Here is a 26473-nt window from a genome sequence, read left to right as displayed (position 1 = left end):
GGTGTCCAATATTTATCCGATTATCCCATATAATCACGACTTTGCTTTCAAAAATAAATCTGGGCAAATTTTTGGATAAATGTGTTTTGGATTTTCATACATGCAAACGCACGCCTTTTTTGAAGTGGAAAGCGTACAGTGAATTATGTGACGGGGGGTTTCCAATTGAACATGTGCAAACCAGGTAACGTTATCTGCGCGCATCGTGAGCAGTTCAGATTCAATTTTAACAGCCATGGGCAAGTGATTTTAAATTTATATTAAATGCAACATGTCCACATTATTTTCTGGAAATGGGCGATAGTAAAGTAAATTTTGGTTAACAATAAACCTGCAATTTCATATATGATTATCTTAATAGTCTAAATTACTATTATAATTTCTCTTTGCTGTAATGTTTTCAGATGCAGTTAAGCAGACGGTATTTAAATAAATATCGTCAATGAAAATCATGAAATGAAACACCTTAGGAAAACTTGTAAACAGCGTCAAAGCTGTAAGTTATTCAACAGTACGATAGCACTTAAATAGTTACAGCATTATCATGTAAAACAATTATAAACACACGGTATTTTTCACACCTTTATTCGCATCAAACAATACGTTATCGCACTTGTTTTGTCAAATGTCTCAGAATGGATTAACAATTAATCTAGTATAATAGAGTAATAATTCAAACAATGCGAGGGGCTTCGCATAACTTGAATTTTATGAAAACATTTAAAAAAGAAGAAATTGACACTTGGGGGAAAAGGGAGCAAAGACCCACCCGGGTTATATTAGATTCTGCGTTATAATGGAGCACGTTATATTGAATTTACAGTGTGCTTACAAAGAAATGGGAAATGCTGCGACAGAACGGAAGCCCTTGTTATCGAAGTCGTCTGTAGGAGCAACCGGGCCACCCCATGATAGATATACTAGTGCGCTTGCAAGTGAATACCATCAAGTGAAAGAGAAACTAATAACGAACAGAAATAGACACAATTCAATATCAAGTAATATCTCATCAAACGAATCAAGTCCGCTGTTGTGCGGTGCCGACAAAGACAGTGACGTTGGTTACAAACATTACATTACATACGGCGGTATATGTTCAGGCGTATCCGGAGTTTGGGGTTGCGATTCCCAAGTTGCCGTTTCCTGTTTGGAACCATCGATTAATGCGATAGAAGAAAGGCCTGATGATGACGAAATCGTGGAGAATACAGACGTTTTGACGTGTTCACCAAATACACGGCTTTACAGATATGGTCTACTTGTGTTCTTGTGTATTGCAGGTTTATGTAAGTATGAAACCAATAATCGTTTGTGTGTTTTGTACATTGCCATAATCACTTGAGAAATGTTTTCTCCGTGAAGTAAGTGTATTACAAGATTTACGTTTAATGTGTATTTTATTTGTGAAATGCTACACTCTGTATATAACGATTCAAGTTATATATAATAGTGTACATGTATTGTAGTAAGCTAACCTGGGAGTGAAGTGCTCGTTAGCCATTGGTTTAGGGTATAAACTTTCAGGCGTCGCCCGTGGTGCGTACTCGTCTTCACTTTAGGGCCGTTATCGCGATAGAGACTTTATATCAAATTTTATCCAAACCTATTCATTTGATTATAGCCATCAAATTTCGATTGGGATTGTTGTCGGAGCATAAAACCAGTGTTACTAAAGCTACTGCTCTTTACATGCGCATTTTTAATATGAGGTTATATTTTAATTTTTTTCCCCGTTTATTTATAAGAAAAAGGAGCAAATATCATTATTGAAGATAGCAATCTTTTTATGTAATATTCACCAGTCTTACGCAAGCAAGATTTGAACTAGAACCATCAGAGTTATTGCCCTTTTATTAAAACGTAGAAAAGGACATTATACAAGATGGAAAATGTTTTCATCAAATCTTCACCACCCTTGCACAGTTTGTTCAGGACAATATAAAGTTTATTATTTACCCAGGCCCTGCCAATTTAAATCCCACACTAGGACAATACGTTGAAGGCTTACCCAGGCCCTGCCAATTTAAATCCCATACTAGGACAATAAGTTGTAGGCTTACTAAGGTCCTGTCAATATAAATCCCATACTATGACAATAGGTTGAAGGCTTACCCAGGTCATGCTAATATAAATCCCATACTATGACAATGAGTTGTAGGCTTACCCAGGTCCTGTCAATATAAATCCCATACTAGGACAATAAGTTGGAGGCTAACCCAGGTCCTGCTAATATAAATCCCATACTATGACAATAAGTTGAAGGCTTACCCTGGTCCTGCTAATATAAATCCCATACTATGGCAATAAGTTGAAGGCTAACCCAGGTCCTGCTAATATAAATCCCATACTATGACAATCAGTTGAAGGCTAACCCAGGCCCTACCAATATAAATCCCATACTATGGCAATAGGTTGAAGGCTAACCCATGTCCAGCTAATATAAATCCCATACTATGACAATAAGTTGAAGGCTTACCCAGGCCCTACCAATATAAACCTCATACTATGACAATAAGTTGAAGGCAAACCCAGGTCCTGCTAATATAAATCCCATACTATGACAATAAGTTGGAGGCTTACACAGGTCCTGTCAATATAAATCCCATACTATGACAATAAGTTGAAGGCTAACCCAGGCCCTACCAATATAAATCCCATACTATGACAATAAGTTGTAGGCTTACTCAGGTCCTGTCAATATAAATCCCATACTATGACAATAGGTTGAAGGCTTACCCAGGTCATGTCAATATAAATCCCATACTATGACAATAAGTTGAAGGCTTACCCAGGTCCTGCTAATATAAATCCCATACTATGACAATAAGTTGAAGGCTTACCCAGGTCCTGCTAATATAAATACCATACTATGACAATAAGTTGTAGGCTTACTCAGGTCCTGTCAATATAAATCCCATACTATGACAATAGGTTGAAGGCTTACCCAGGTCATGTCAATATAAATCCCATACTATGACAATAAGTTGAAGGCTTACCCAGGTCCTGCTAATATAAATCCCATACTATGACAATAAGTTGAAGGCTTACCCAGGTCCTGCTAATATAAATACCATACTATGACAATAAGTTGAAGGCTTACCCAGGTCCTGCTAATATAAATCCCATACTATGACAATAAGTTGAAGGCTAACCCAGGTCTTGCTAATATAAATCCCATACTATGACAATAAGTTGAAGGCTTACCCAGGTCTTGCTAATATACATCCCAAACAACCCATAGTTTGAGTCGTGTTCTGAGAAAACTGGACATAATGCATGTGCGTAAAGTGTCGTCCCAGATAAGCCTGTGCAGTCCGCACAGGCTAATCAGGGACGACATTTTCCGCCTAGATTGGATTTTTGCTAAGAAGCAACTTCATTTAAACGAAAAATGTCATAAAAGCGGAAAGTGTCATCCCTGATTAGCCTGTGCGGACTGCACAGGCTAATCTGGGACGACACTTTAAGCACATGCATTAAAACCAGTTTTCTCAGAACGCGACTCATTTTAACAGAACAACTTCCAACCCCTCTGCATATTGAGAAGTGTGCTAAAGATACGTTCAGGTATTGTAATGATCGGACTAGCACAGCGGTTTAATTTCATTTTCGATAGTACTCGCTTATAGTGCTTTTTGGGTCGGTTTAGCCCTCTAGATATAATTACATTCGAACGTATCTTATTTGTTCCATTATTGCCGTAGACCATACACTTGTTTTAAAATGATCTATGCCCAAAGATGAACATGTGTTAGCGTAAATGAAAAATAACAGAATCCCGAACATTCGTTCCCACGGCTAATCGTTTATTATCTTATTCAGAAGGCGGAAATTCGTTCGTTCCTACGTTATTTTAACACCCCGGGTAATCGATGTTACGTTATCTTGACAGCCCAGACACGCTCTCCTTCAGTATTTCTTCAAATAAGCGTAGGAACAATCGTCCGTCCGAACGAATGTCCGGATACCACACACAAAACACGGCACACTTAACCCATTTATGCCTAGCGTCTAGAAAACAGGCATTGGCAAACAGCGTAGACCCAGATGAGACGCCGCATAATGCGGCGTCTCATCAGGGTCTGCGCTGTTTGCTTAAAGGAATTTCTGTAAGAAATATTCTTAATATAGAAATAAATATACTAGACATCCCTATAAAATTGATCCAATTTAGAATGATGGAAGAGCCCACTAGGCATAAATGGGTTAAAAAACATTTACTGCACCAATCAATAAAAGTCCCCAACAATTTCAGGTGAATACATCACCAGTGAAAGTCCGTCGGCACTTCAGAAGCACGTGGTAAAAGACATTGACATCTCCGAGACGCAGTACATGGGCTTTTACTCCACCGTCCAGTGGGCGGAAATCATCTCAAGTCTCGCGGGGGGCTTTATAGTGGACCGGATTGGCAACCCCATCAGTCTGGTTACCTCCGCCGGATTGATCACAATCGCGCAAGTGGGTTGTTGATTATTATAGATACATAAAAGTGAAATAAAAATAATGATGATGATGATGATGATGATGATGATGATGATGATGATGATGATGATGATGATGATGATGATGATGATGATGATAATGATGATAATGATGATAATAATGATGATGATAATGATGATGATGATGATGATGATGATGATGATGATGATGATGATGATGATGATGATGATGATGATGATGATCATCATAATTAAATTATTTTTGAAGTACTACTAATAATAATGATTATTATAATGATATTAAATTAAAGTAATTAAAATAATAATAATAATAATATCTCTTTCCCAATCGTGTTCAATATTTGAAAGTTATGCATTTACTTTTTTCATGACTTTGGTACATTAATATTAAGGCATTCGATTACGACTAAACCTAGGTATGAGATGTACATGTTATTGCATGAATCATTTGTATATTATTCATTAGAATACCTTGTAGAATATTAATAGCAATGTCATCTGTGGTATCCGCATCGCACTTCTGCGCAATACAGTTTGTGTCTTGTCTTAAAATAGACTTTGTATACACATCAACGTCTTACTGCTTGTTAATCGTTAAATGACAATTATAAGCTATTTTTTATTTTGCACATCATAAAAAATGCGTTAATGCATACGTACATGGATTTGTATCTAATGAAAGGTCGCAAATTCAGTTGCGGCTTGTTGTAGGATTTGAGACGTGCTCTGTAAAAAGGGGTTTAATGGATGTGCGTAAAGTTTCGTCCCATATTCGTCTGTGCAGTCCGCAAATGCTTATCAGTGACGACACTTTCCGCTTTTATGATATTTTCCGTTTAAAGAAAGTATCTTCTTAGAAACAACCCAGTTTAGGCGGAAAGTGTCCCTGATTTGCATGTGCGGGCTGCACAGGCTAATCTGGGTCGACACTTTACGCACATGCATTAAACCCCTTTTTCACAGAGCAAGTCCCATTTTATTAAACACAGGCAATCCTAACTTTCCTATCGCCATTCGCCTTCTCGACTCGTTTCATTAGCTTCCACAAAACTAGATATTGGGGATGTTGAAGGAGTTATTTCAAACTTGAAAAATAACACAAACACATGCCTTTAAATTTCAGACGATATTTGCCGTAGGGGCTCTTCTCCGAAACTATGGAACGATGTTGGGCGCTCGCATATTCCTCGGGTTAGTACCAAAGTTGAAGAAATTGAATCGTGTGGAGCAAGGACTAATAATAATACGAACGTTTGCTAAACCCTTACTTATCGTCATGATGGAAATTATAATATTATGAGACATGAAACGCATTTTCAATGTGTTAACTATTTAATCGCTAAAATTAATGTTGCACATTCTTCTTATTTAAAACATAATAGCAATACATAATTCGTGATTGTGTTTGTTTAAGTCGTTGCTTTATTAAGATTGGTTTTAAAATTCATAACGAGGTTTTAGATTATAACTATTATAGCTAATCTTGAAGTGTTTTGCAATTCACATTGCATACATTTGACGCATGCGATTCCGTAGCAATCGCCTTCATGCAGTTGATAATTTAACAAACGTATGTTCTTAATTCGTGTTAATAATCGTTATGAATTTGAAAACAAATAACAGTTAGCATAACGTGATTTGGCTCAGCATAATTACATTTTAAACTTTGATCGTTAAAGTGGCCTAAAACACTGGTGGACTATCGGCCTAATATATACTATATACCCAATATACAATATATTTGGTGGACCGAGCAAAAATGTACTCGGTTTAATGTCAATGGCTTTAAGCCGAAGACTGCGTGAAACACTTAGGATTCTACTTATTTGTAACACCAATAAGTCCTACTCATTCGTTAAAGGGGCCGTCCAATAGATTTTGGCATGTATTGAAGCTTGTCATTAAATGCTTTATATTGATAAATTTAAACATTTGAACTAAAAATCTCTATTAACAAAACAAGAATACAATTTTAAAAAAGGAAAAAAATAACCCTCAACTGGGCTCGAACCACTGACCCCTGGAGTCCTGGAGTAAAACGTCTCTCGCCTAGACCACACGACCATCCATGCTCATGCTTAGAGCGAATGTATTTTTTACCAATATAAGCAATCCTCGTATTATCCCAAAATAAAACGACAACAACAGAACTTTCCAAATTATTCAATCGTTTCGCGTCGCACAATACTTTTCAGGTTTTCAAATCATCAAAAGATGCATATACATGTATTAGATATTTAAGAGCATGGTAAATGGTCAGTATTACTTTTTCCTAAAAAATATCATAACTAAAACGAAAATTTGCGAATCTGAAACAACTTTTTTTTAAATAATTTTGTCAATTTACCAAAACGTGAAATCTGTAGGATGGCCCCTTTAAACCGTTAGTAGATCTATCGTACTTTATCGTAACACCCGTAGCCGACTCGTTTTAATAGGGGCGTTTACTTTTTTTCCAAAAATATTTATGGTCGCTGAGTATTTTGCAAAATCATGTATATCTATGCTCATTTTAACTTTTGTTAGCCCCCCAGTACCACATTGCTAATGTACTTTATTTCCAGGCTCGTATCAAGTACTTTGGTGATCGCTTGTGACAACTTGGTCGTGAAATGGTTCCACATGAAGGAATTGAACATGGTGCTGGGTTTGAAAATCAGCTTTGCCCGAGCGGTAAGATTTGACATTGCCGATATTTTCTATGCTGAATATAGATATTGATAATACACTGTTATTGTTTAAAAATGATACGTTTACTGAGCTTGGCGTTGAAAACTTGAACAACGAGCCCTGGCGACGGGCTTAATATTTTCGTGGCAAGCAAATAAACTTATCTGTATACTTAGAACATACACACGGTATTCTATTTATCACATCGTTTTCTTTAAAAAAAAGAAATGTCGTACTTCTGAAAATCAAGATCAAGAAAATGATATAGTTTGCCATAAAAACTTAAATATAAGATAAAACAAAATCTAATGACGTCATTAAAATAATAACATGACGGCATTCATTTGTGCATGACAGCTTTATCCCAACTATTCTGAAGTAAAGCAAAATTGTGACAGTACGCTTCTAATGATGAGATTTGCTCAATCATTAATGCTGACGTACTCCTATACATAAACCAATATCAAAAGAATGCACAGTCATTTTAAAATGTCATCCATTTTATTTGCATTATCAGCTGATGCGTTCTAAAAACATGTACATGTATGTGTATGCCCCAACGTTATAATGAAAGTTTATGTTCGCATGCATTGCGGTTACATATGCATGCCTTTAATTTATAAAACATTACTTTGTTTAAAAAAATCATTTGATATTTATTTTGAACATTTTTAAATTATTTTTGTAATCATGCTTCGTCGTTCTTAAATTACTTTAATGGAATGAGTCAACTCGCAAAATACATCATTGCGCTGATGTTTATTTCAGAGTAGCGTTATGACACTTAATATGATGGACCCCATATATCAACAACTGTTGACTCGCAATGTGCCATGGAAAGCTCTAGGATTTACCTTGTTAGCAGGTGGGTGCGTTCTTCTGCTGGTTAACGATGTTTATTTTCAGTAATACTAACAGAAAATTAGGTGAAAAGATGGAAATGTATATGTGAGAACAATTGAAACAGTAAGCCATTTAAGGTAAGAAAGGTTTTTGTTTGCATGTGCCCGGTCGGCTCATTTTTTATGCCGACTTTTTTTAGTTATCTTATGTTGATTTTTCGCTAATTTCGATCATATTCACAAAGTGAACTGTTAATATTTAAATATTTTGCTACATCCGATGATATTCTTTAATTCATCTTAGATTAATCGGATTAATTCTGCATGTGCTTGCTGATAGTTATTGAAGTGGGGGATCTTAAAAACGTAATCGAAATCCTAGTCCAGACGACCTTCCTTTTCTGATTTGTTGGGTCATGTAAGTGGAAACAAACGACATTTTCTTGTTTGCCCTATATACGACCTTGCATGTTATGGCTGAAATAAAATGTCCCAGTAGCGGCATACATGTTGGTTTGATATTACGGAATACCTTGAGTCGTGTTCTAAGAAAACTGGGCATAATGCATGTGCGTAAAGTGTCGTCCCAGATTAGCCTGTGCGGACTGCAGAGACGACACTTTCTGCTTTCGTGACATTTTTTTGTTAAAATAAAGTCTCTTTAAAATCCAATTAAGGCGGAAAGTGTCGTCCCTGATTAGCCTGTGCGGACTGCACAGGCTAATCTGGGCCGACACTTTACGCACATGCATTCGGCCAAGTTTTCTCAGAACACGACTCCCTTTTTCCTCAAATATGCAGTGCTTGAGTCGTGAAGTCTTGTATTGTATGGATGACAGTTTATAAATTTAAGCATATGGCATATAAAGTTGCTGAAACAATACAAAGACATAATTCGTCAACATTTCGCTACTATTTTATTTAAGGCAGAGGTCTTAATTTTATGGAAAAAACATATACAAGCTTTTATGATTGTTTTAAAATCAATGTCTATAAATTGAAGATTTGTTTTCGCTAAATGCGGAAAATATGGAAATGAAATAAATAAAAGTAAACAGGCTTCACTCTTAGAACAAACATGCGCTTAAATATAATCATTTAAACGATGCCTTGTGCTAGAATAAATGTTATATTGTATTAGAAAGGGGACACATTTGATCTCATCACAGCAACCTGCAAGACCTCCACTCAATTACAAAATTAAGGTCGCCGTGGCGTAGTCGATATGGTGTCCGCTTGGCGACAGGGTGGTCACGGGTTCGATCCCTACTGTGGGAGCGTTCTTTAGATTTTCCCCATAGACACCAAGTACTGGTTCTAGGCACAGGAAACGGACTCGAGAGCGATTCAAATAAGCCTTATTCTTTCCTTGCAATCAAGCTAAATAAATAGGTTTAAACGCATTACAAAATCTGTTTTATATACAGACCACCACATTGTTGCCATGACATTTAATAAACCGGCATTGACAATTAATAGTAACAGTAGGTGATTCCCTTTAAAGTACAATATTTATTTCCATGATTTCGTTGTTACCTATTAAACTAAGGGTTAAACCATCATCGCCGGCAAGACATCATCACGGAGACAATGAATATTGATTTGCTAATTGTATATATGTGACTTATGTTTCAACAATAATAGTCCCGCACTCAATATGAATGTTTAACATTAAGAACGTATTTATGTTGTTTCCTCGCATCTCATGACTGACGTCGTGTTAAATCTGCAACGCTTTGAAATTATAGTGTGTATTAAGATTAAATGTGCAAACGGTGAGTCTTCCAAAATCACCTAAATATAAATATTGAATTCTCCAGAACAACAACCCTCCTCTTTCCTAGTTTTTATTTATTGCCTTTTTCATGCTTTTTGTATGTTGTAACTTTTACGGGCTTTTACTCAGAAAGTACATAAGATTTCTATATAAGAATTCTGTCCACCTTTAGAGTTATTGTTTCATGAAAAAGATACTATCTGCATTATAATGCATGCTGAAAACCATCAAGGGTAGTTAAAACATAATTAAGAAATTGCACAACCATTTTTAGTTCTGCACCTATCCATAAACAAATTAATTTAGCGGGGAAAATCAATTTAACGAATTATCTTGCTTATATACCAATTTGTGCATTACTGTATTTTCAGGCAGTTGTATAGCAGTGTTGTCGACGTTATGTTCTGTGTTAGTTGCGATCATGGACAAACGAGCAGACAAACTAGGGTTCAACAAGAATAACAGCAACGATGAAAATGACAACAAGAAAGGTATATTAAAATGTCACTGTTTAGTTTGTATGTATTTCCAAAATAGGTTTATAAAAGACATGGTATTGAATTGTATGTATACTCTATTAATTGTAAATGTATATCAAGTTTATAAATAAAAAACGAATCGGCGATTTTTCAAATTTTAAATTCCGACGACGTATTTTTGTTGTTTCCATCTTTCTGTTGGTTGAATTTGCAAGTTTAACGCTATATTATGAATCAACGTGTAAAGCGATTTTCATTTTTTTCCAAATGCTCAATATCTCGATAACAAAAAACGCTATTGAAATGCGACCAAATTTATATTAATACCTAATAAACAGTCCTTGCGATTGTTTCATGTAGTATGCATGAGGTCAATGTAATTATCACTATTACTTAAAATATAAAAAGCATTACGCCAAGGCACACATAAAGTGAGATATTATCATGCAACTACATGCATAGATGTTTCCCATCAAAACGTTGATAGAGATTTTAGATGGGGATCAAGGTCGCTGAAAAACAAGATATCAATGAATGTTTATGCTAAATGACGCAATAACAAATTGAGATGTTGCATTGAAACAACGCACATACATGCATTATATCCGTATATAGGATGGGTTTGCATATTGGGTGTGGAGGGTCAAGGTCTGTTATATTTTATTGTTTTGTGAAATGCAGTCAACATGAAAACTGCAACATTCATTTGATGATATGAATAATGATTTGAGTCGTGTTATGAGAAAACTGGGCATAATGCATGTGCGTAAAGTCTCGTCCCAGATTTGCCTGTACAGTCTGCACAGGCTAATCAGGGACGACACTTTCCGCTCTTATGACATTTTTCGTTTAAATGAAGTCTCTTCTTAGCGGACTGCACAGGCTAATCTGGGACGACACTTTACGCACATTCATTATGCCCAGTTTTCTCAAAACATGATTCATTTATTGATTTCTTTTTTCAGAGACAGAGGAGAACCAATCTATGACCACGTGTTCAGACGTGCGACGCTTCCCAGCCTCGTTCTGGCTCATTGGTATCAGTGCATCTCTCTACTACATGCAGTTGTTTCCTTTCGTTGCCCAGGGAGAGTAAGGAAGTTAGATCATTTTGTCAGCATATAGTCGTCCCGATATTACCTGGGCTATTAAACATTAAGAAATAATTAAGCGACCTATGTCAGTAATTGTTATTTAGGAAGTAATATTTGTATATCATAGTCTATTGTCGAATAACCGCCGGTAATTAGTATGCGTAGTAATTATATCATTAGTGCGGAGAATTTACAGGGATGTCTTAAGAACTATGTATACTGACAACAGGCTACGGCTTTCATTATTGCACAGTAACAGTCACTTTTTGCTTCATGGAATTGTTCGTTTAAAATAAGTCTCTTTTAAACAAATATCCAGTCTCAGCGGAAAGTGTCGTCCCTTTAATAAGAAACAAGTGAACAAGAATTTGTACCCGAACATTTTTTATGGAGCGCCAAACATTCCACATTCATAACGATGTGTGATTGATTTCGTCGATGAAATGTTTTCAGGCTGTACTTTGTAAAGAAATACGACCGATCCCTGGATGGAGCGAACGCAATCAATAGGTACGACGCTTTATAATACTATATATCTCTCCCGACAAAAACAATCCACTTTTATTCTGTACATTGCTTGTATTTTTAGTCACTTTATGAGACACAAAAGGCATACTTTCTTGTGTGGATAATTTTGAAACCATGTAGAAAATATTTTTTATCAAGTTAAAGCAAAAGGATATGACCCCGGAACACGAACACGAAAGGTATAACATGTTTACGTGTCATATCGTGATTTGCAACTTTTTGATTAAATAGCAGCTTTGTTTCTTTTATTCGGAACTCCTATTATTTATTGGTACGTTTTACTACTATATGCCGTTTTGTGTAATGAATATTCAAATTTTTACAAACATATTTCATGTTCCTTTTATTTGAATTACAATACATTACTTCATGTATTAAGGTCATGTTGATATGTAAATCAAGTGAATTAGCGGCCAAACCTGGTTTTAGGTTCCATATAACAATTCTTACTACCTACGTTCGAATGTTTGCACGCATAAAATGCACTGCTTGGTGTAACAAAATATACAACGCCTTCTAAAAAAGGGCAAAGGTAATGGTCACTGTCTGAATTTTAAACTTATGGATGTATAATTTAATTTAAAAAATACAGTGAGTTATTTGAGTAAAAAAATCATGTATACATGTATAGTGATTTTTTTCTTTTACTTTTAATTTCCGATCGTTAATGTTCATGTTCTCATGATGTTCTCATGTGGAAGAGACATAATTCAACATATTTTCTGGGTAATTGGCTATGTACTTTAAATCCTTATTTTGTAATATGCAGGGGTCTAGTGTAGGAGGTCAAATGAAGGGGGTTTAGTGGGTCTAGTGCAGGGAGGTCTAGTGCAGTTGGTGTAGTACGTGGGGTGTAGTGTAGGGGTATAGTGAAAAGGGGTCGGTGTAGGGGGTTCGTCAAGGATCCGCATAACTTTCCAGAGTAATTCCATTTAGTTAAATCGCGGGTAGATCAGATATTTGGTATTATACATGTTATTTTCATATACATGTGTTTTGTTGATTGTTTACACAGTTGTGCTGTTAACTATGACATGTCACAAACCACTATATCGTCCAATAATTAATGCCTATAATAGTATAATACATGTTGTATAATTGTTTATAAACCAAGCCGGCATATCAGTCCGATTAGCATGTACTTTATAAACACGGACAATTGAGCGTCTGTGCTTTTTTGTTACATGTTTTCAGCATTGTTTTCCTCGTCGGGGCAGTGACGATACCGCTTTTTGGAGCCGCAATTGACAAAGTGGGCCGAAATCTTATCTGGATGTTGACCGGACTGTTCCTCTCTTTGGCCAGTCACCTTTTACTCACATTCACATTTGTAGAACCGTACGCATGCACGGTAAGTGGACTATAGGAATAATAAAACTTGGAAAACAGTATCAGGTGATGAATGCAATCAGCAAGTTTTATACGATAGTTAACATTGCATGAACCACAAAATTTCGATGATAAATTAAATCTTGTTTTAAGTTACTGGTTGTAAACATATATTTTAAACACATTCGTATTTAACAATTATAAATAACAAGGAATATAACAATGTCACGGAACAACGTTTTCAATTTTTGAGTAATGAATTTAATGTAAATAATTGTTCAATCCCAAAATAGGTGATATTTAAACGGTATGCCTCCATCCGAGTTAAAGTTATTGGGCGGATATAATTGGCCCTTTTTGAGTTACATTGACCTTTAGGTAAATTCAACTGGTCACACAGCAAGCCAAAGCTAGGTCTGCTCATTAGTTACAAACACCAAACATATTAGAACAATTCCTCCTAAAATGAATGTGCACAAATTGTTTAAGGGATACATAATTGCTACCCATTTACTGAATGACGGGAAAATACCTATCTACCAACTCGACTTTTAAAGCAGAAAACGTGTCCGGCATCCGTCGATGTGCGGTTTCCGGTGGGCGTTGTATGTGTTGCGTCGTTAACTATAAGCTTGTTACCACTCTAGAGGTCATATTTTCTAGAGGTCACATTAACATCTATAGACACTATCTATGCCAAGTTAGAATCAGGGACCCGTGCGTCCCAAATCTAGGTCACCAGGTTTAATATATTATCTTAAAAAAACCGTGTTACCAATACACAGGCCGGATTTTCAACTGGGTCGAATACTAGGTCACGAGGTCAAATATGAGACAAAAACACTCCATAGGCCACATTTATGGCCCAATTTACGTGGTCAGAATGTTACCTTCGCAGTTTATATGCGAGTTTGAATCTATCTGGGCCATATGGATCACAAAAGGTCTCTAGGTGAAATATGAGAAAAACCATGTTAACAATCTATTTGCAATTATTATAGCTTAAAATTTGGCCGGCATCTTTATCTTGAAATATTAGAACGAGTATGAATCCGGGCCACGTTCGTTTATGTAAACAGGTCAAATCTTAAAAAAAAACTTGTTACATCTCCAGTCATAAAATAAGCTCATGTAACATTTGAATGTGAGACAACTCTTTAATATTTACATCGAAAAGATTGACTTAGTTACTTCCCTTGACTGCAATGTTATTGATGATAGTTCACTTAACCAGTGTGTGACGTTTGTGTGCTATTGTTATTGCAAGCTCGACTTACGGAGCGGTATATGAGCGAATCATTCTGATATGTGTAGCTCTTTCTTTGCAGTATTTTGATTGATTTTGAAATAAATTGACATACATGCAACCCATCTCACGACGACAAGCTGCTTGTAAAACTCGCCTCCCTACATTAGAGAACGTTGTCACTTTTAGTAGTTGAAAATCAAATTTGGCATAGAAAGAGCTAGATTTGACTCAACCTTGTAGTTATGTTTTAATATAACTTAACGCAAATAAAACCACGAAGAGACCGCATTTCGTGAGTAACAACAGTACCGTTTTTCAACGGTAAAGGTTATGCTCAGAGGTAAAAAGTCAAATTTAACCATGCAATATCTTGAACATTTCTTTCTCAACCGAAATATTGCCATTTATTTATGGATTTTAAAATGACTTCAAACAAAAGATGTTCATCATTGCACGACGTTGATCATGTTTAACGTGTCTCCTTATCTCAAATTTTAAGATAATTGATCACTAATGGCAACCATTTGGGATTTCCTGTGTAGAACCGGTCTCCCTACCTAAGCGTTCAGGGTCACACTTAGAGTTTAAAGGTCATATTTTGCTATAAAACAACTTATCCATGCTATGGCTATTTAAATGACCATTATGAGGAGACTGAGTGTCGAGTGTACCACCTGTCTATCACCTCAAAGGTCAAGACCACGCCTATAGTTTACAAGTCAAATATGTCCATAAACAGCTTGTGTTTGACATGAGCAGAGTTTAAAGACACAAGTTTCATGTAGGGGCGTCCGTGCTCTACGGGCACATAACTTGTTCATTAACCCATTTAAGTCTAGTGCACTCTCCCATCCTTCAAAATTGGATCAATTTATTTCCAAAATTAGGGATGTCTAGTATCATGCGGCATCTCATCTGGGTCTACGCTGTTTGCCAAGGCCTTTTTTCTAGACGCTAGGCATAAATGGGTTAATGTCTATCCTATTGTTCTCTGACTTATGTTTTGCCTTCTATAAGATCAAGTATTGTCCGTATTATTCGATCCCCACCGTGGGAGCGTTCTTTAGATCACCCTCAAAGACACCAAGTACTGGTTCTAGGCCCAGGAAACGGACTCGAGAGCGTTTATATAAGTCTAGGGCTTTCGATGCAATCGAGCTAAAATAAATAGGTTTAAACTAAGTATTGTCCGTGAACTCAGGTGAGTGCTCAATGGCCAGTATTTTCCCTCTTGTTATTAAGAGTTACCGAGACCTTGACCCGACATATCCCACATACAGTCCTAAGCATGGTCTCCATGCAAGCTTTTTATATTCATATTATCATCAACGTTTGCTGGAGAAACAAACGTTAGGGATGGAAAATCATCGGATTGAGGCCGGCCGATTTCAAGCCCGCATTTCCTCCAGCCATACCACAAATTAATAACCAAGACTTTAAGCTACATTGAAAATCGTGTCAATGAAACACGAACACATTTCAGAATAACAAACACGTCTGTGCATTTTCGTATACACATTGCACCACTTATTAACGAAAAAACAAACACACACACTTATAAAATCATAAAGAAATACAGATGAAAGGTTCTATAATTTAAAACGGAAATCAAATTATATGTATAGCCAACGGCTCACTTATCGTATTTGGTATCAGGACTTGCCTGGAATACCATATTTACGAGAATCCTCTCTTGTTGCAGGTTTTATTGGGACTCGGTTATTCACTGGTTGTGACCACTTGGCAGCCGCTTGTAACGTATGTTATAGCGCCCAGTCATCTGGGAACTGCGTTTGGCATGTAAGTACGCAAAGGCCGCAGATATAAATAATCCATTTATGCCTAGCGTCTAGGAAAAAGGCCTTGGCAAACAGCGTAGACCCAAATGAGACACCGCATGATGCGGCGTCTTACAGGGTCTGCGCTCTTTGCTCAAAGGAATTTTTGTAAGAATTATTCTGAATATAGAAATACATATACTAGACATCCCTAATTGTGGAAATAAATTGATCAAATTTAGAAGAATGGGATAGTCCACTCGGCATAAATGGGTTAATTGCCATTAGCTGCCAGAGTGGCTTAAGACTAGTGTGACTAATCGCGTATTCTGATCAGGGACTTCGTTGTCCGCTTTTTAGTCACTAGCATTTATCAGCAGGCTGATTTGACACAGGCTGATTTGCCGCAGACTGATTTATCTCAGGCTGATTTGCCACAGGCTGATTATCCGCAGGCTGATTCGCCACATGCTGATTAGAATCTTCGCTTTCGCATTACGCGGCTCAATATTAAATAGGTTATACCGGAAATGTGCCAAAACTGTTTAATAGTCCAAAAAGAGTTTAATCCAGAATGTGTTTACAACATTAGTCACAAACTACTTACGTTTATAGGATTGGGACGTTAGCTAAGCTAGTAGGGTCCCTTTCCACTTAGTTCGTATATCGGAATGTTATATGGCCTCTATGATTATGCACCATGTAAAATTCACAAAATATTTAAAGTAGAAATATTTGCTTACTTAACCATGTTTACAGCCTTTTAACGTCAAATACAATGCTGGGTTTTCTACCAATGTCCTTAAGGAAAGTATTGATTTTATTAATGTGTACAACACATGCACATTTGTTAGTACTTATACCTCACATCACGAGATAAGGGGAGGTGTATACTGCACATGTTCGATTGTTAGATCATACGTTAACAATCACAAGAATAATTACCTTATAGCCACTTAGGATTCCTTTAATATTTTAATTGTTGTTATATACTTAATTTGCACAAAAAATATCACTGACAACTTCCACGTCCAGATTTGTCATACTGGTATATTGCATTGTTTATTGACCCTTTTCTAAGTTTCATTTGAAGTTTAACTAGTGAGTTAAAACTAGCCTTCCCCAAATCGGTTAAATAGATAATAAATACTTGCAACGCAAAATAACTTTTTTTAGTTATTACCTTTGTAAAAGTGACCTATCCACGTTTTGTTTAATGGACAAAATTTAAAAAATAAAATGTTTCAGAATTGCCAACGCTCGTTGTAGTTATGATATTTTGCGATTAAGTTTGGTACTTTTTGCGTAGTACTGAACATTTTCTATGCTCTAAAATCGATTATACGCATCTTTTAATGATTTAAAAAAACACTGAAAGTTATAAAGCATTACAAATGCGAAACGATTGAATAATTTGGAGAGCTGTGTTGCTATCTTTATATTTTGTAACATTACTTGGATTGCTTATATAGAGTATAAATTACACACAGACCTTAACTCCAAGGGTCAGTGGTTCGAGCCCAGTTTAATATTACCTTTTTCTTTCTTTAATGTTATTCTGTTTTTTAATATAGCTATTTAGTTCCTATGTATGCACTTACAATTTAAAGCATTTCATGACAAACTTCAAAACACGCCTAAATCTGTGAAAAGGTTCCTTTAATCCTTTTTACTAAAAGTTTGTCCGAGCATATATTGACAAGTAAAAGAGTATCGCATCGAAACTTGAAAGGTATGTACATCTTATATTTTAGGACATGTGCAGCGCACTACAACTCTAAACTCCTGCGTTCATAATACATTAGTTACTGCCTATTGCATATTTTTACAATGATTGTCTGCCCCATATCTCGAAACTAAAAGAGGTATGCTCTTGAAACTTGATGTGTAAGAACATCAGATTTTATTGAGGGAATGAGAAGATAACAAACTCCACAAATCTTGCTTAGATATATTGCCAGTTATTGTCTTTTGTTTGTTATAAACCGGGATTTTAGCGAATTTTCCCATTTATGCCTAGTGGACTCTCCCATCCATCTAAATTTGATCAATTTATTTAAAAAATTAGGGATGTCTAGTATATTTATTTCTATATTTAGAAAATTTCTTACAGAAATTCTTTGAAGCAAACAGCGCAGACCCTGATGAGACACCGCATCATGCGGCGTCTCATCTGGGTCTTCGCTGTTTGCAAAGGCCTTTTTTCTAGACGCTAGGCATAAATAGGTTAACATCCTACGAGCATGATCGGATTGCACAAGAACCATAACTCTGGATTTCATAATTTGAAAGTTATCGCCCTCGTGAATGCTGAAATTGCGCCGAGAGATTATATTATAAAACAATGTACAAGAGGAAACTTGGAGGAAAAACTTTTTGCGAAACCAGTGTGTAAAACTGAACTGACAACTCCACCCCCCCCCCCATTGACAATGTGGCATGCTGGGGTTTATCAGGCACGATAGTGCCAGTACTTGTTGTCATAGTTATAATGCTTTTTTATATGATTGCATACAATATGATCAGTGTTTGAATTAATTATATTTAATTTTTATTTCAGTGCGTTTACAATAAACTCAGCGTGTCAGGCCGTGAACGCCTATATTACAGGCTACATTGTAGATAACATGGGCTATTTTGTGCTGGAGGTCTTCTTTATTATGTGCACCACTTGTAAGTATCTCCACATAACTGAATTCAAAGCAAGTCTATGTTTTAACATTATTTGTTTGTTTTTCCTTATCAACAGAACGAACTACCGCTAAACATTTTAAACTATCTGGTAATTGCCAAAAGCCAGTGAGTATAGATGTCTCTTAAACATCACACTTGTAAATGTTATTTAGTTAGAAGTTATTTTTGAAGCTGCTTCTGCTGCTGCTGCTGATGATGATGATGGTGGTGGTGGTGATGATGATGATGATGATGATGATGATGATGATGATGATGATGATGATGATGATGATGATGATGATGATGATGATGATGGTGGTGATGATGATGATTCAGCAAAATAATGTGTAACTGGATTATGGATATTAATATTAATAGCATGTGCTTCTAGATGTCCCGGGTTTGATCTCAAGGGTAGACACATTGTTCCCATGCATTTGTGATTATTTAAATAAGAACTTTTTTAATGTGACAAAAAATATTCAATGAAAATTATTTTATTATTTTCAAAAATACAACACTTTATAAACAAGTCCCTTTAAAGAACATACTTTTGCTAAGATGAAGTTGATATCGCGCCATTACCTTTACCAGCAAAATCGTATTTAAAAAAAAACACAACATATTTGATATTATCTGTACATGGCACGTTGGCAATTTTCCAGGAACTATACTGAGTTTGTGTTAATGAATTAGACCTCTAGTTCATTTCACGAAAAAAACACATATAACAGCTTAACCCATTTATGCCTAGCGTCTAGAAAAAAAAAGGTATTGGCAAACAGCGTAGAACCTGATGAGACGCGCATGATGCGGCTTCTCATCAGGGTCTGCGCTGTTTGCTTAAAGGAAGTTCTTTGAGAAATATTCTAAATATAGAAATAAAAATACTAAACATCCCTAATTTTAGAAATAAATTGATCCAATTTAAAAGGATGGGAAAGTCCACTAGGCTTAAATGGGTTAACTGAAATTTAACATGATCATTATTATACACGCTGAATATAATAATACTAGTATTTTGTTATAGGTTCGATAGTATTCACCTTATTGCTGTATTTGAGAGACGCATCTTCAGGTAAGTGGGAACTCAGAAATGAGCACAATTGATCCGCGTTTTGCGAAAACGGGTCTTATGCAATATTTTACAATCGCGCAGTCTTGTCAGGAATGACCATGTCCGCTGACGAAGTCACGAAACCTTGCGTGACTTTATAGCGGGAAGCGTAGCTCTTGACCACACTGCGCGATAGCCGAATATGAAATAATACCCATTTTCGCATGGCCGACTCAAATGACATTTTAATAGTCGCAGCATTATTTCTTACTTTTATTAAAATATTGCTAGTAATTTAACCAACATGATTTGGTAATCAATATTAAGAACACATTTTCGGTTCCTGTGCCAATTTCTTAGTTATTTGCCCCTGTATTTTAGTTGACAAAATGCGCATTTTATGAGTTACGTTTGCTTTAGATTTTATGCCAGGTAAACCCTCCATTCGAAGAAGGCGGCATTTTGCGGTCGCACTGGCCTTCTGTGGGTCCGTCTGTGCAAAAGTCTGAGCCACATATTGATGTATTGTAAAACACATTGGCAGAAATATCAGCCATCGTACACGACGTTTCGCGCGTAACACCCGTCGCCATATCTCATACGATAATAGCATACTTGGAGCTGAAAAGTCAAATTATACAATAAAACTTCGTGTTTTTTTTAAAGAAAAGTGCAGTTTCAAGACAAAAACAAAGTAGGGGTTATCGTGTCCTTCTGGAATTATTTCCACTTTCGTATTAGCATATGAGTCTCCGTAAAACATCGATACCTTATTAAAATACATGGACTACAAGAAACGACATTAGTCATAAACACCCGTTATTTAGGCGAAGAAACTTAAGAACTGGCCTTGATTTGTTACATGTATTAGATCTTTACACAATTTCGTTTCAGGAAAGACATTAAACCTTACCGCAAAAGAGCGAAGTCGGAAAACAAAGTAAAGTACTTGCCTTCGACAGCGGCAGGTAGGACACTATACCTTACCATTGGAGAGCAAAGCCGCAATACAAAATAATGTAGCAGCCTTACACAAGCGCTGGGACGACCTTAACCCATTTATGCCTAGTGGACTCTCCCATCCATCTAAATTGGATCAATTTATTTCCAAAATTATGGATGTCTAGTATATTTATTTCTATATTTAGAATATTTGTTACAGTCATTCTTTTTAGCAAACAGCGCAGACCCTGATGAGACGCCGCATCATGCGGCGTTTCATCTGGGTCTACGCTGTTTGCCAAGGCCTTCTTTCTAGACGCTAGGCATAAATGGGTTAACACTTACAAAAAGAGAGAGAAATCACGAAACAAACTTAAGTACTAGCCTTTCATAACGGTACGGAGGACATTAATATACCGTTAGATATTGAAATAAAATAAAGTAGTAGCCTTCAAAAATGGCTGGGACGACATTAAATCTTACATAAAAGAGTGAACTCGCAAATTAAAATAAAGTACTTGCATTCAACAACGACAGAATAGACATTAAAACTTATAATTAGATAGCTAATTCGCAAAGCAAACTAAAGTACTTGCCTTCCACAGTAACGGAACGCAATTACCTTAACCCATTTATGCCTAGCGTCTAGAAAAAAGGCATTCGCAAACAGCGTAGACCCTGATGAGACGCCGCATGATGCGGCGTCTTATCAGGGTCTGCGCTGTTTGCTTGAAGGAATTTCTGTAAGAAATATTCTAAATATAGAAATAAATATACAAGAAATCCCTAATTATGGAAATAAATTGATCCAAATTAGAAGGATGGAAGAGTCCACTAGGCATAAATGGGTAAAAGCGTGATTTAAGCATTAAACAGCTGAGTACTTGTTAAGTTTTAGTGGTACTAGATTTTTGTGTTCGTTAAACTTGTATATATATTTTTCCCCAGAAGAATAATAACTCGTTGTTATTTTCAGCATTCGTTTGCATGTGTTCCACGTGCGTTTTATATTGCCCTGTTTTATATTTACTGTATAAATTATTGATTTAAATATTCAATTTAATCATATAATTTGGTTTATACTTGTACATGACTGTTACATATTTAAGCTGAATTAGATATGTGATTGTTTTAAGATTGTTCTTTTACAATTATTGCTCATTTTTGTATTGCATTTTAACACTTTTTACTGCCGTATATCAAAGGTATATGTTAAGCTGTTTTTATGTCGAATAATATCGATGTAAGTCTTTTTTTTAATTATATCATTCAAAACTGCTTCATTATATTTTGCGTGCAATTAATAAACACAGTTCATAAGTTGTAACGAAAGCTTCAAATACAATCATCAAAGTTTTGACTTAAAACGGCCAACCCGTATCAAAGGGTACCTTGAACCTTGCTATAAATGATAAGATATTAACAAGAAAAATTCTGTACGGGGGTTTCAATCACCCAATGTCAGCTGATCCGACTCGAAGTCTTTGTTATTCAACGATGCCAAACTGATGAATAGTTAACAAACCATTTTGACAGATGTTTACACACTTTCAAGGCTAAGAACTTTTGTCGTAACAGTATAAACTTAGCACCACTTACTCTATTAAAATTCTGTTTTGCATTAAGAATAATTTACCACGCTATGAATTTGTAGATTGTATTTCATTATTTTAACAGATGAGATAGAATCTAATCAGTATTGTTTCCTTAACGCGAATGTTGTCAGTTTTACATAGGCAGATTATGCTTATATGTTATATATATATAACTTCTTTACATTTTTTTACAGAGATATATATATATATATATATATATATATATATATATATAACTAATTAGGATTTTTTCTACATGTAGGCCAATACCTTTGTTATCAAGGTTAATTCACAGTTGTTTCAAATTTGACTTTGAAATATTTTTATTTTTCCAATTTACTTACCCTATGTAAGTTCATTCGAAAATATACCGCGCTGCTCGATTGGTCTTACGCTTCTCACCAGGCATCGGGATAATATGAAATTATTAATATTTTGAGGTATAGATCCGTTCCTAGGACGTAAATGTTCAAGATATTCATTTTAGGTTTTCTTTTATCAACTTGGCTAATGTCTGAAACGCGCATACCCTTTGTTTAATTCAAAATGAAATTTTCGTATTACAATGAACATTTATATTAAATCACGCTCATGGAGGAAAACTTGAGACAGTGAATACGGTCAAATGTTCGAAACAACACTGATTAGATGGATATGGAATAATAGTTTATGTATCGTGTGACTGACATGAAACGACAGCTCTTTTCCATAGTCATGTTCTATCCAAGACAGAAGATCGACCAGGGTAACACACGGGAAAATATCAACCCCTATATGTGTAAATACGTGTATAAATATCAACCCCTATATGTGTAAATTCGTGTATAAATATCAACCCCTATATGTGTAAATGCGTGTATAAATATCAACCCCTATATGTGTACATGCGTGTAAAAATATCAACCCATAAATGTGAAAATGCGTGTATGAATATCAACCACTATATGTGTAAATGCGTGTATAAATATCAACCCCTATATGTGTAAATGCGTGTATAAATATCAACCCCTATATGTGTAAATGCGTGTAAAAATATCAACCCATAAATGTGAAAATGCGTGTATAAATATCAACCACTATATGCGTAAATGCGTGTATAAATATCAACCCCTATATGTGTAAATGCGTGTATAAATATCAACCCCTATATGTGTAAATGCGTGTATAAATATCAACCACTATATGTGTAAATGCGTGTATAAATATCAACCCCTTTATGTGTAAATGCGTGTATAGATAGTAAGCGTAGTTCCATGGCGGTTGAGTGGGGCTCTATTTTAAATGCTCAGGCTTAACACACACGTTATTGTTGCATAAGTGTCTCACAGAGTCACTGGCGCTCTATTCGGACTTCATGTAGCCCATTAATGCTACAAGGTGAACCAATTGCATGATTGAAGCATAGTTCAAAAACGTTGTTACTAGAATATAAAAACACGAATCATAATAATTGCTGCAATGTTTTACAAAAAAAGATAAACAAAGCGTTCATCAGTTTATAAGAATCTCTTTTCATTTGATGTGAGTGAATAAAACTACTTGAACTCAAAACCCTTATGTTAAGTTCAAACATCAGAACCTGCAGCCCTTCTTGACTTGCCAATACATATTGCTAAGGTTTAACAGTATTCCTGATTTAAACATGGCACACTTTCACTTTCAAACTTTTGAACAGGTTGCATTTTATTTGCTACGATCAGCTACTGTATCTGCAGCAGCCAGGAAATATTGAATATTTAAAATGTATTTGTTTCAATGGTTGCTGAGCCCTCTTGTGGAAATCTTTTTACAGCAGTCACGATTTTCAAGTGTATGTATGTGCGAGCGCGTGCTTATGAGCTTGTCTTATTTGTATCTTTGTCATTTATTGTTTTATTAAACAAAACTGACTGATTTATCGACCGGGCTATTGGCTGATCATAGAGCGGGTTAAAGACTGACCATTAGAACGGACTACTGACTGATCATTAGAACTGGCTACTGACTGACCATTAGAACGGACTACTGGCTGACCATTAGAACGGGCTACTGACTGACCATTAGAACGGGCTACTGACTGACCATAAGAAAAGGCGACTGACTGACCATTAGAACGGGCTACGGACTGACCATACGAGCGGGCGCCTGGCTGACCATTAGAACGGGCTACTGACTGACCATTAGAACGGGTTAAAGACTGACCATACGAACGGGCTGCTGACTGACCATTAAAACGGGCAGCTGACTAATCATTAGAACGGGCCGCTGACTAACCATTAGAACGGGCTACTGACTGACCATTACAACGGGCAACTGACTGACCATTAGACAAGGCGACTGACTGACCATTAGTTCGGGCTACTTACTTACCATTAGAACGGGCGACTGACTGACCATTATAAAGGGCGAATGACTGACCATTTGAACGGGCTACTGACTGACCATTAGAACGGACTACTGACTGACCATTAGAAAAGGCGATTGACTTACCATTAGAACAGGCAACTGACTGACCATTAGAACGGACTTCTGTTTGACAATTAGAAAGGCCGACTGACTGACCATTAGAACGGGCTAGTGACTGGCCATTAGAAAGGGCGACTGACTGACCATTAGAACAGGCAACTGACCCTTAATTGCTGACCCTTATACCAAAAAACTGAAGGATAATTAGAACAGGCAACTTGCTTGTCATTAGAACGGACAACTGAATTACCATTAGACTGGGTAACGGAATGACCATAAGAACGGGCGACTGACTTACCTTAATTTCGGACAACCGACTGACCATTAACTAGGTAACTGATTGACCAGTCGACCGGGATATTGACTGATGATAAGAACAGGCAACTGACTGACCATTAGAACGGCCAACAGACTGACCATTAGCCCGGACTACTGACTGACCATAAAACCGTGCGACTGACTGACCCTTACAATTGGCTATTGAATGACAACTAGAAATGGCAATGTTCAACTGAATGACCATTATAACGGGGTACTGACAGACCATACGATCGGGCTTCTGTAACTGACTGACCATTAGACCGGGCGACTGACTGTTCTTGAGGTCCAGTCTCCCTATGGATGCCGTTGGAGCCCTGATGCGTGATCCGGGCTCTACTGGAATGAAATGGGGCTCTACCGGGATGAACCGGGGCTCCACTGGGGACGACCGGGATTAACCGGGGACGACCGGGAACAACCGGGGCTCCACCGGGAAAGTATTCAAATGTTTACTACCTCCGGGATGAACCGGGAGTCACCGGGAAGGACCGGCAAAGACCGGCGCGCCACCGGCAACGACCGGCGCGGCACAGGCTACAACCGGGATGGCACCGGCAACAACCAGGACGGCACCGTAGCTCCATCGGGGCCCATACAGACCCCAGCAGATCTACGGCAATCCCCGGTTGTCGCCGGGGTTGCCCCGGTGGAGCCCCGGTAAAGCTACGGTGCATAGGTAAACCGGCGCTCTGCCGGAACGCCACCGGCATTCACCGGGGCTCCGCCTGGGCATTACCGGCGACGACCGGGGTTAAACCGGGGCGTTGCCGTAATTCTGCCGGGGTCTGATGCCGGTAAAGCCCCGGCGCGTGCCGTAGAAGTAACGGTATACCGAGGATCTGCCGGGACGCTGCCGGTTTTCACCGGGGCTCCACCGGGTCATTATCGGCGACAACCGGGGCTCTGCCGGGGCTTCACCGGGATAAACCGTAGCTAGTCCGGGGTTGACCGAGAATTTGCCGGCTTCAACCGGGGCGGCATCGGGAAATTGTGTAACCGCGTTAAAAAATAAGAATCATCCCGGTTCTCGCCGGTCGACCGGCTTTAGCAAACCGGGATTGACCAGGGCTCTACCGGCAATAGTGTACTTGGGCTTGACCATTAGAATGGATTGCTGACAAAACAAACGACACACATGTGAAAAGAACCTCTTGGAAGAAGGACAGAAATAACACTTGTCTATTATGAGTAAAATCGGTAAAATGATTTAAATGTTGCATGTACACGT

The 26473-nt window shown here is 37.1% G+C and overlaps 1 protein-coding gene across 1 annotated transcript; it reads left to right on the top strand.

Annotated features, from left to right (window-relative positions):
- The first annotated feature begins 668 nt into the window (after window positions 1–668).
- On the top strand, window positions 669–22618 carry LOC127834569 (major facilitator superfamily domain-containing protein 1-like). Its single transcript, XM_052360548.1, has 13 exons — window positions 669–1286; window positions 4256–4461; window positions 5590–5657; window positions 7031–7139; window positions 7905–8001; window positions 10127–10246; window positions 11200–11326; window positions 11782–11838; window positions 13051–13207; window positions 16137–16234; window positions 18773–18885; window positions 19916–19963; window positions 20837–22618. The coding sequence occupies exons 1-13, from the start codon at window positions 797–799 to the stop codon at window positions 20884–20886; spliced, it is 1740 nt and encodes a 579-aa protein (XP_052216508.1). The 5' UTR covers window positions 669–796; the 3' UTR covers window positions 20887–22618.
- The last annotated feature ends 3855 nt before the right edge of the window (window positions 22619–26473 follow it).

This window comes from Dreissena polymorpha, chromosome 6 (assembly GCF_020536995.1).
Source record: "Dreissena polymorpha isolate Duluth1 chromosome 6, UMN_Dpol_1.0, whole genome shotgun sequence".
NCBI lineage: Eukaryota > Metazoa > Mollusca > Bivalvia > Myida > Dreissenidae > Dreissena > Dreissena polymorpha.
The sequence above is the reverse complement of the archived record's forward strand: the minus strand, read 5'-3'. Positions and strand labels throughout refer to the sequence as shown.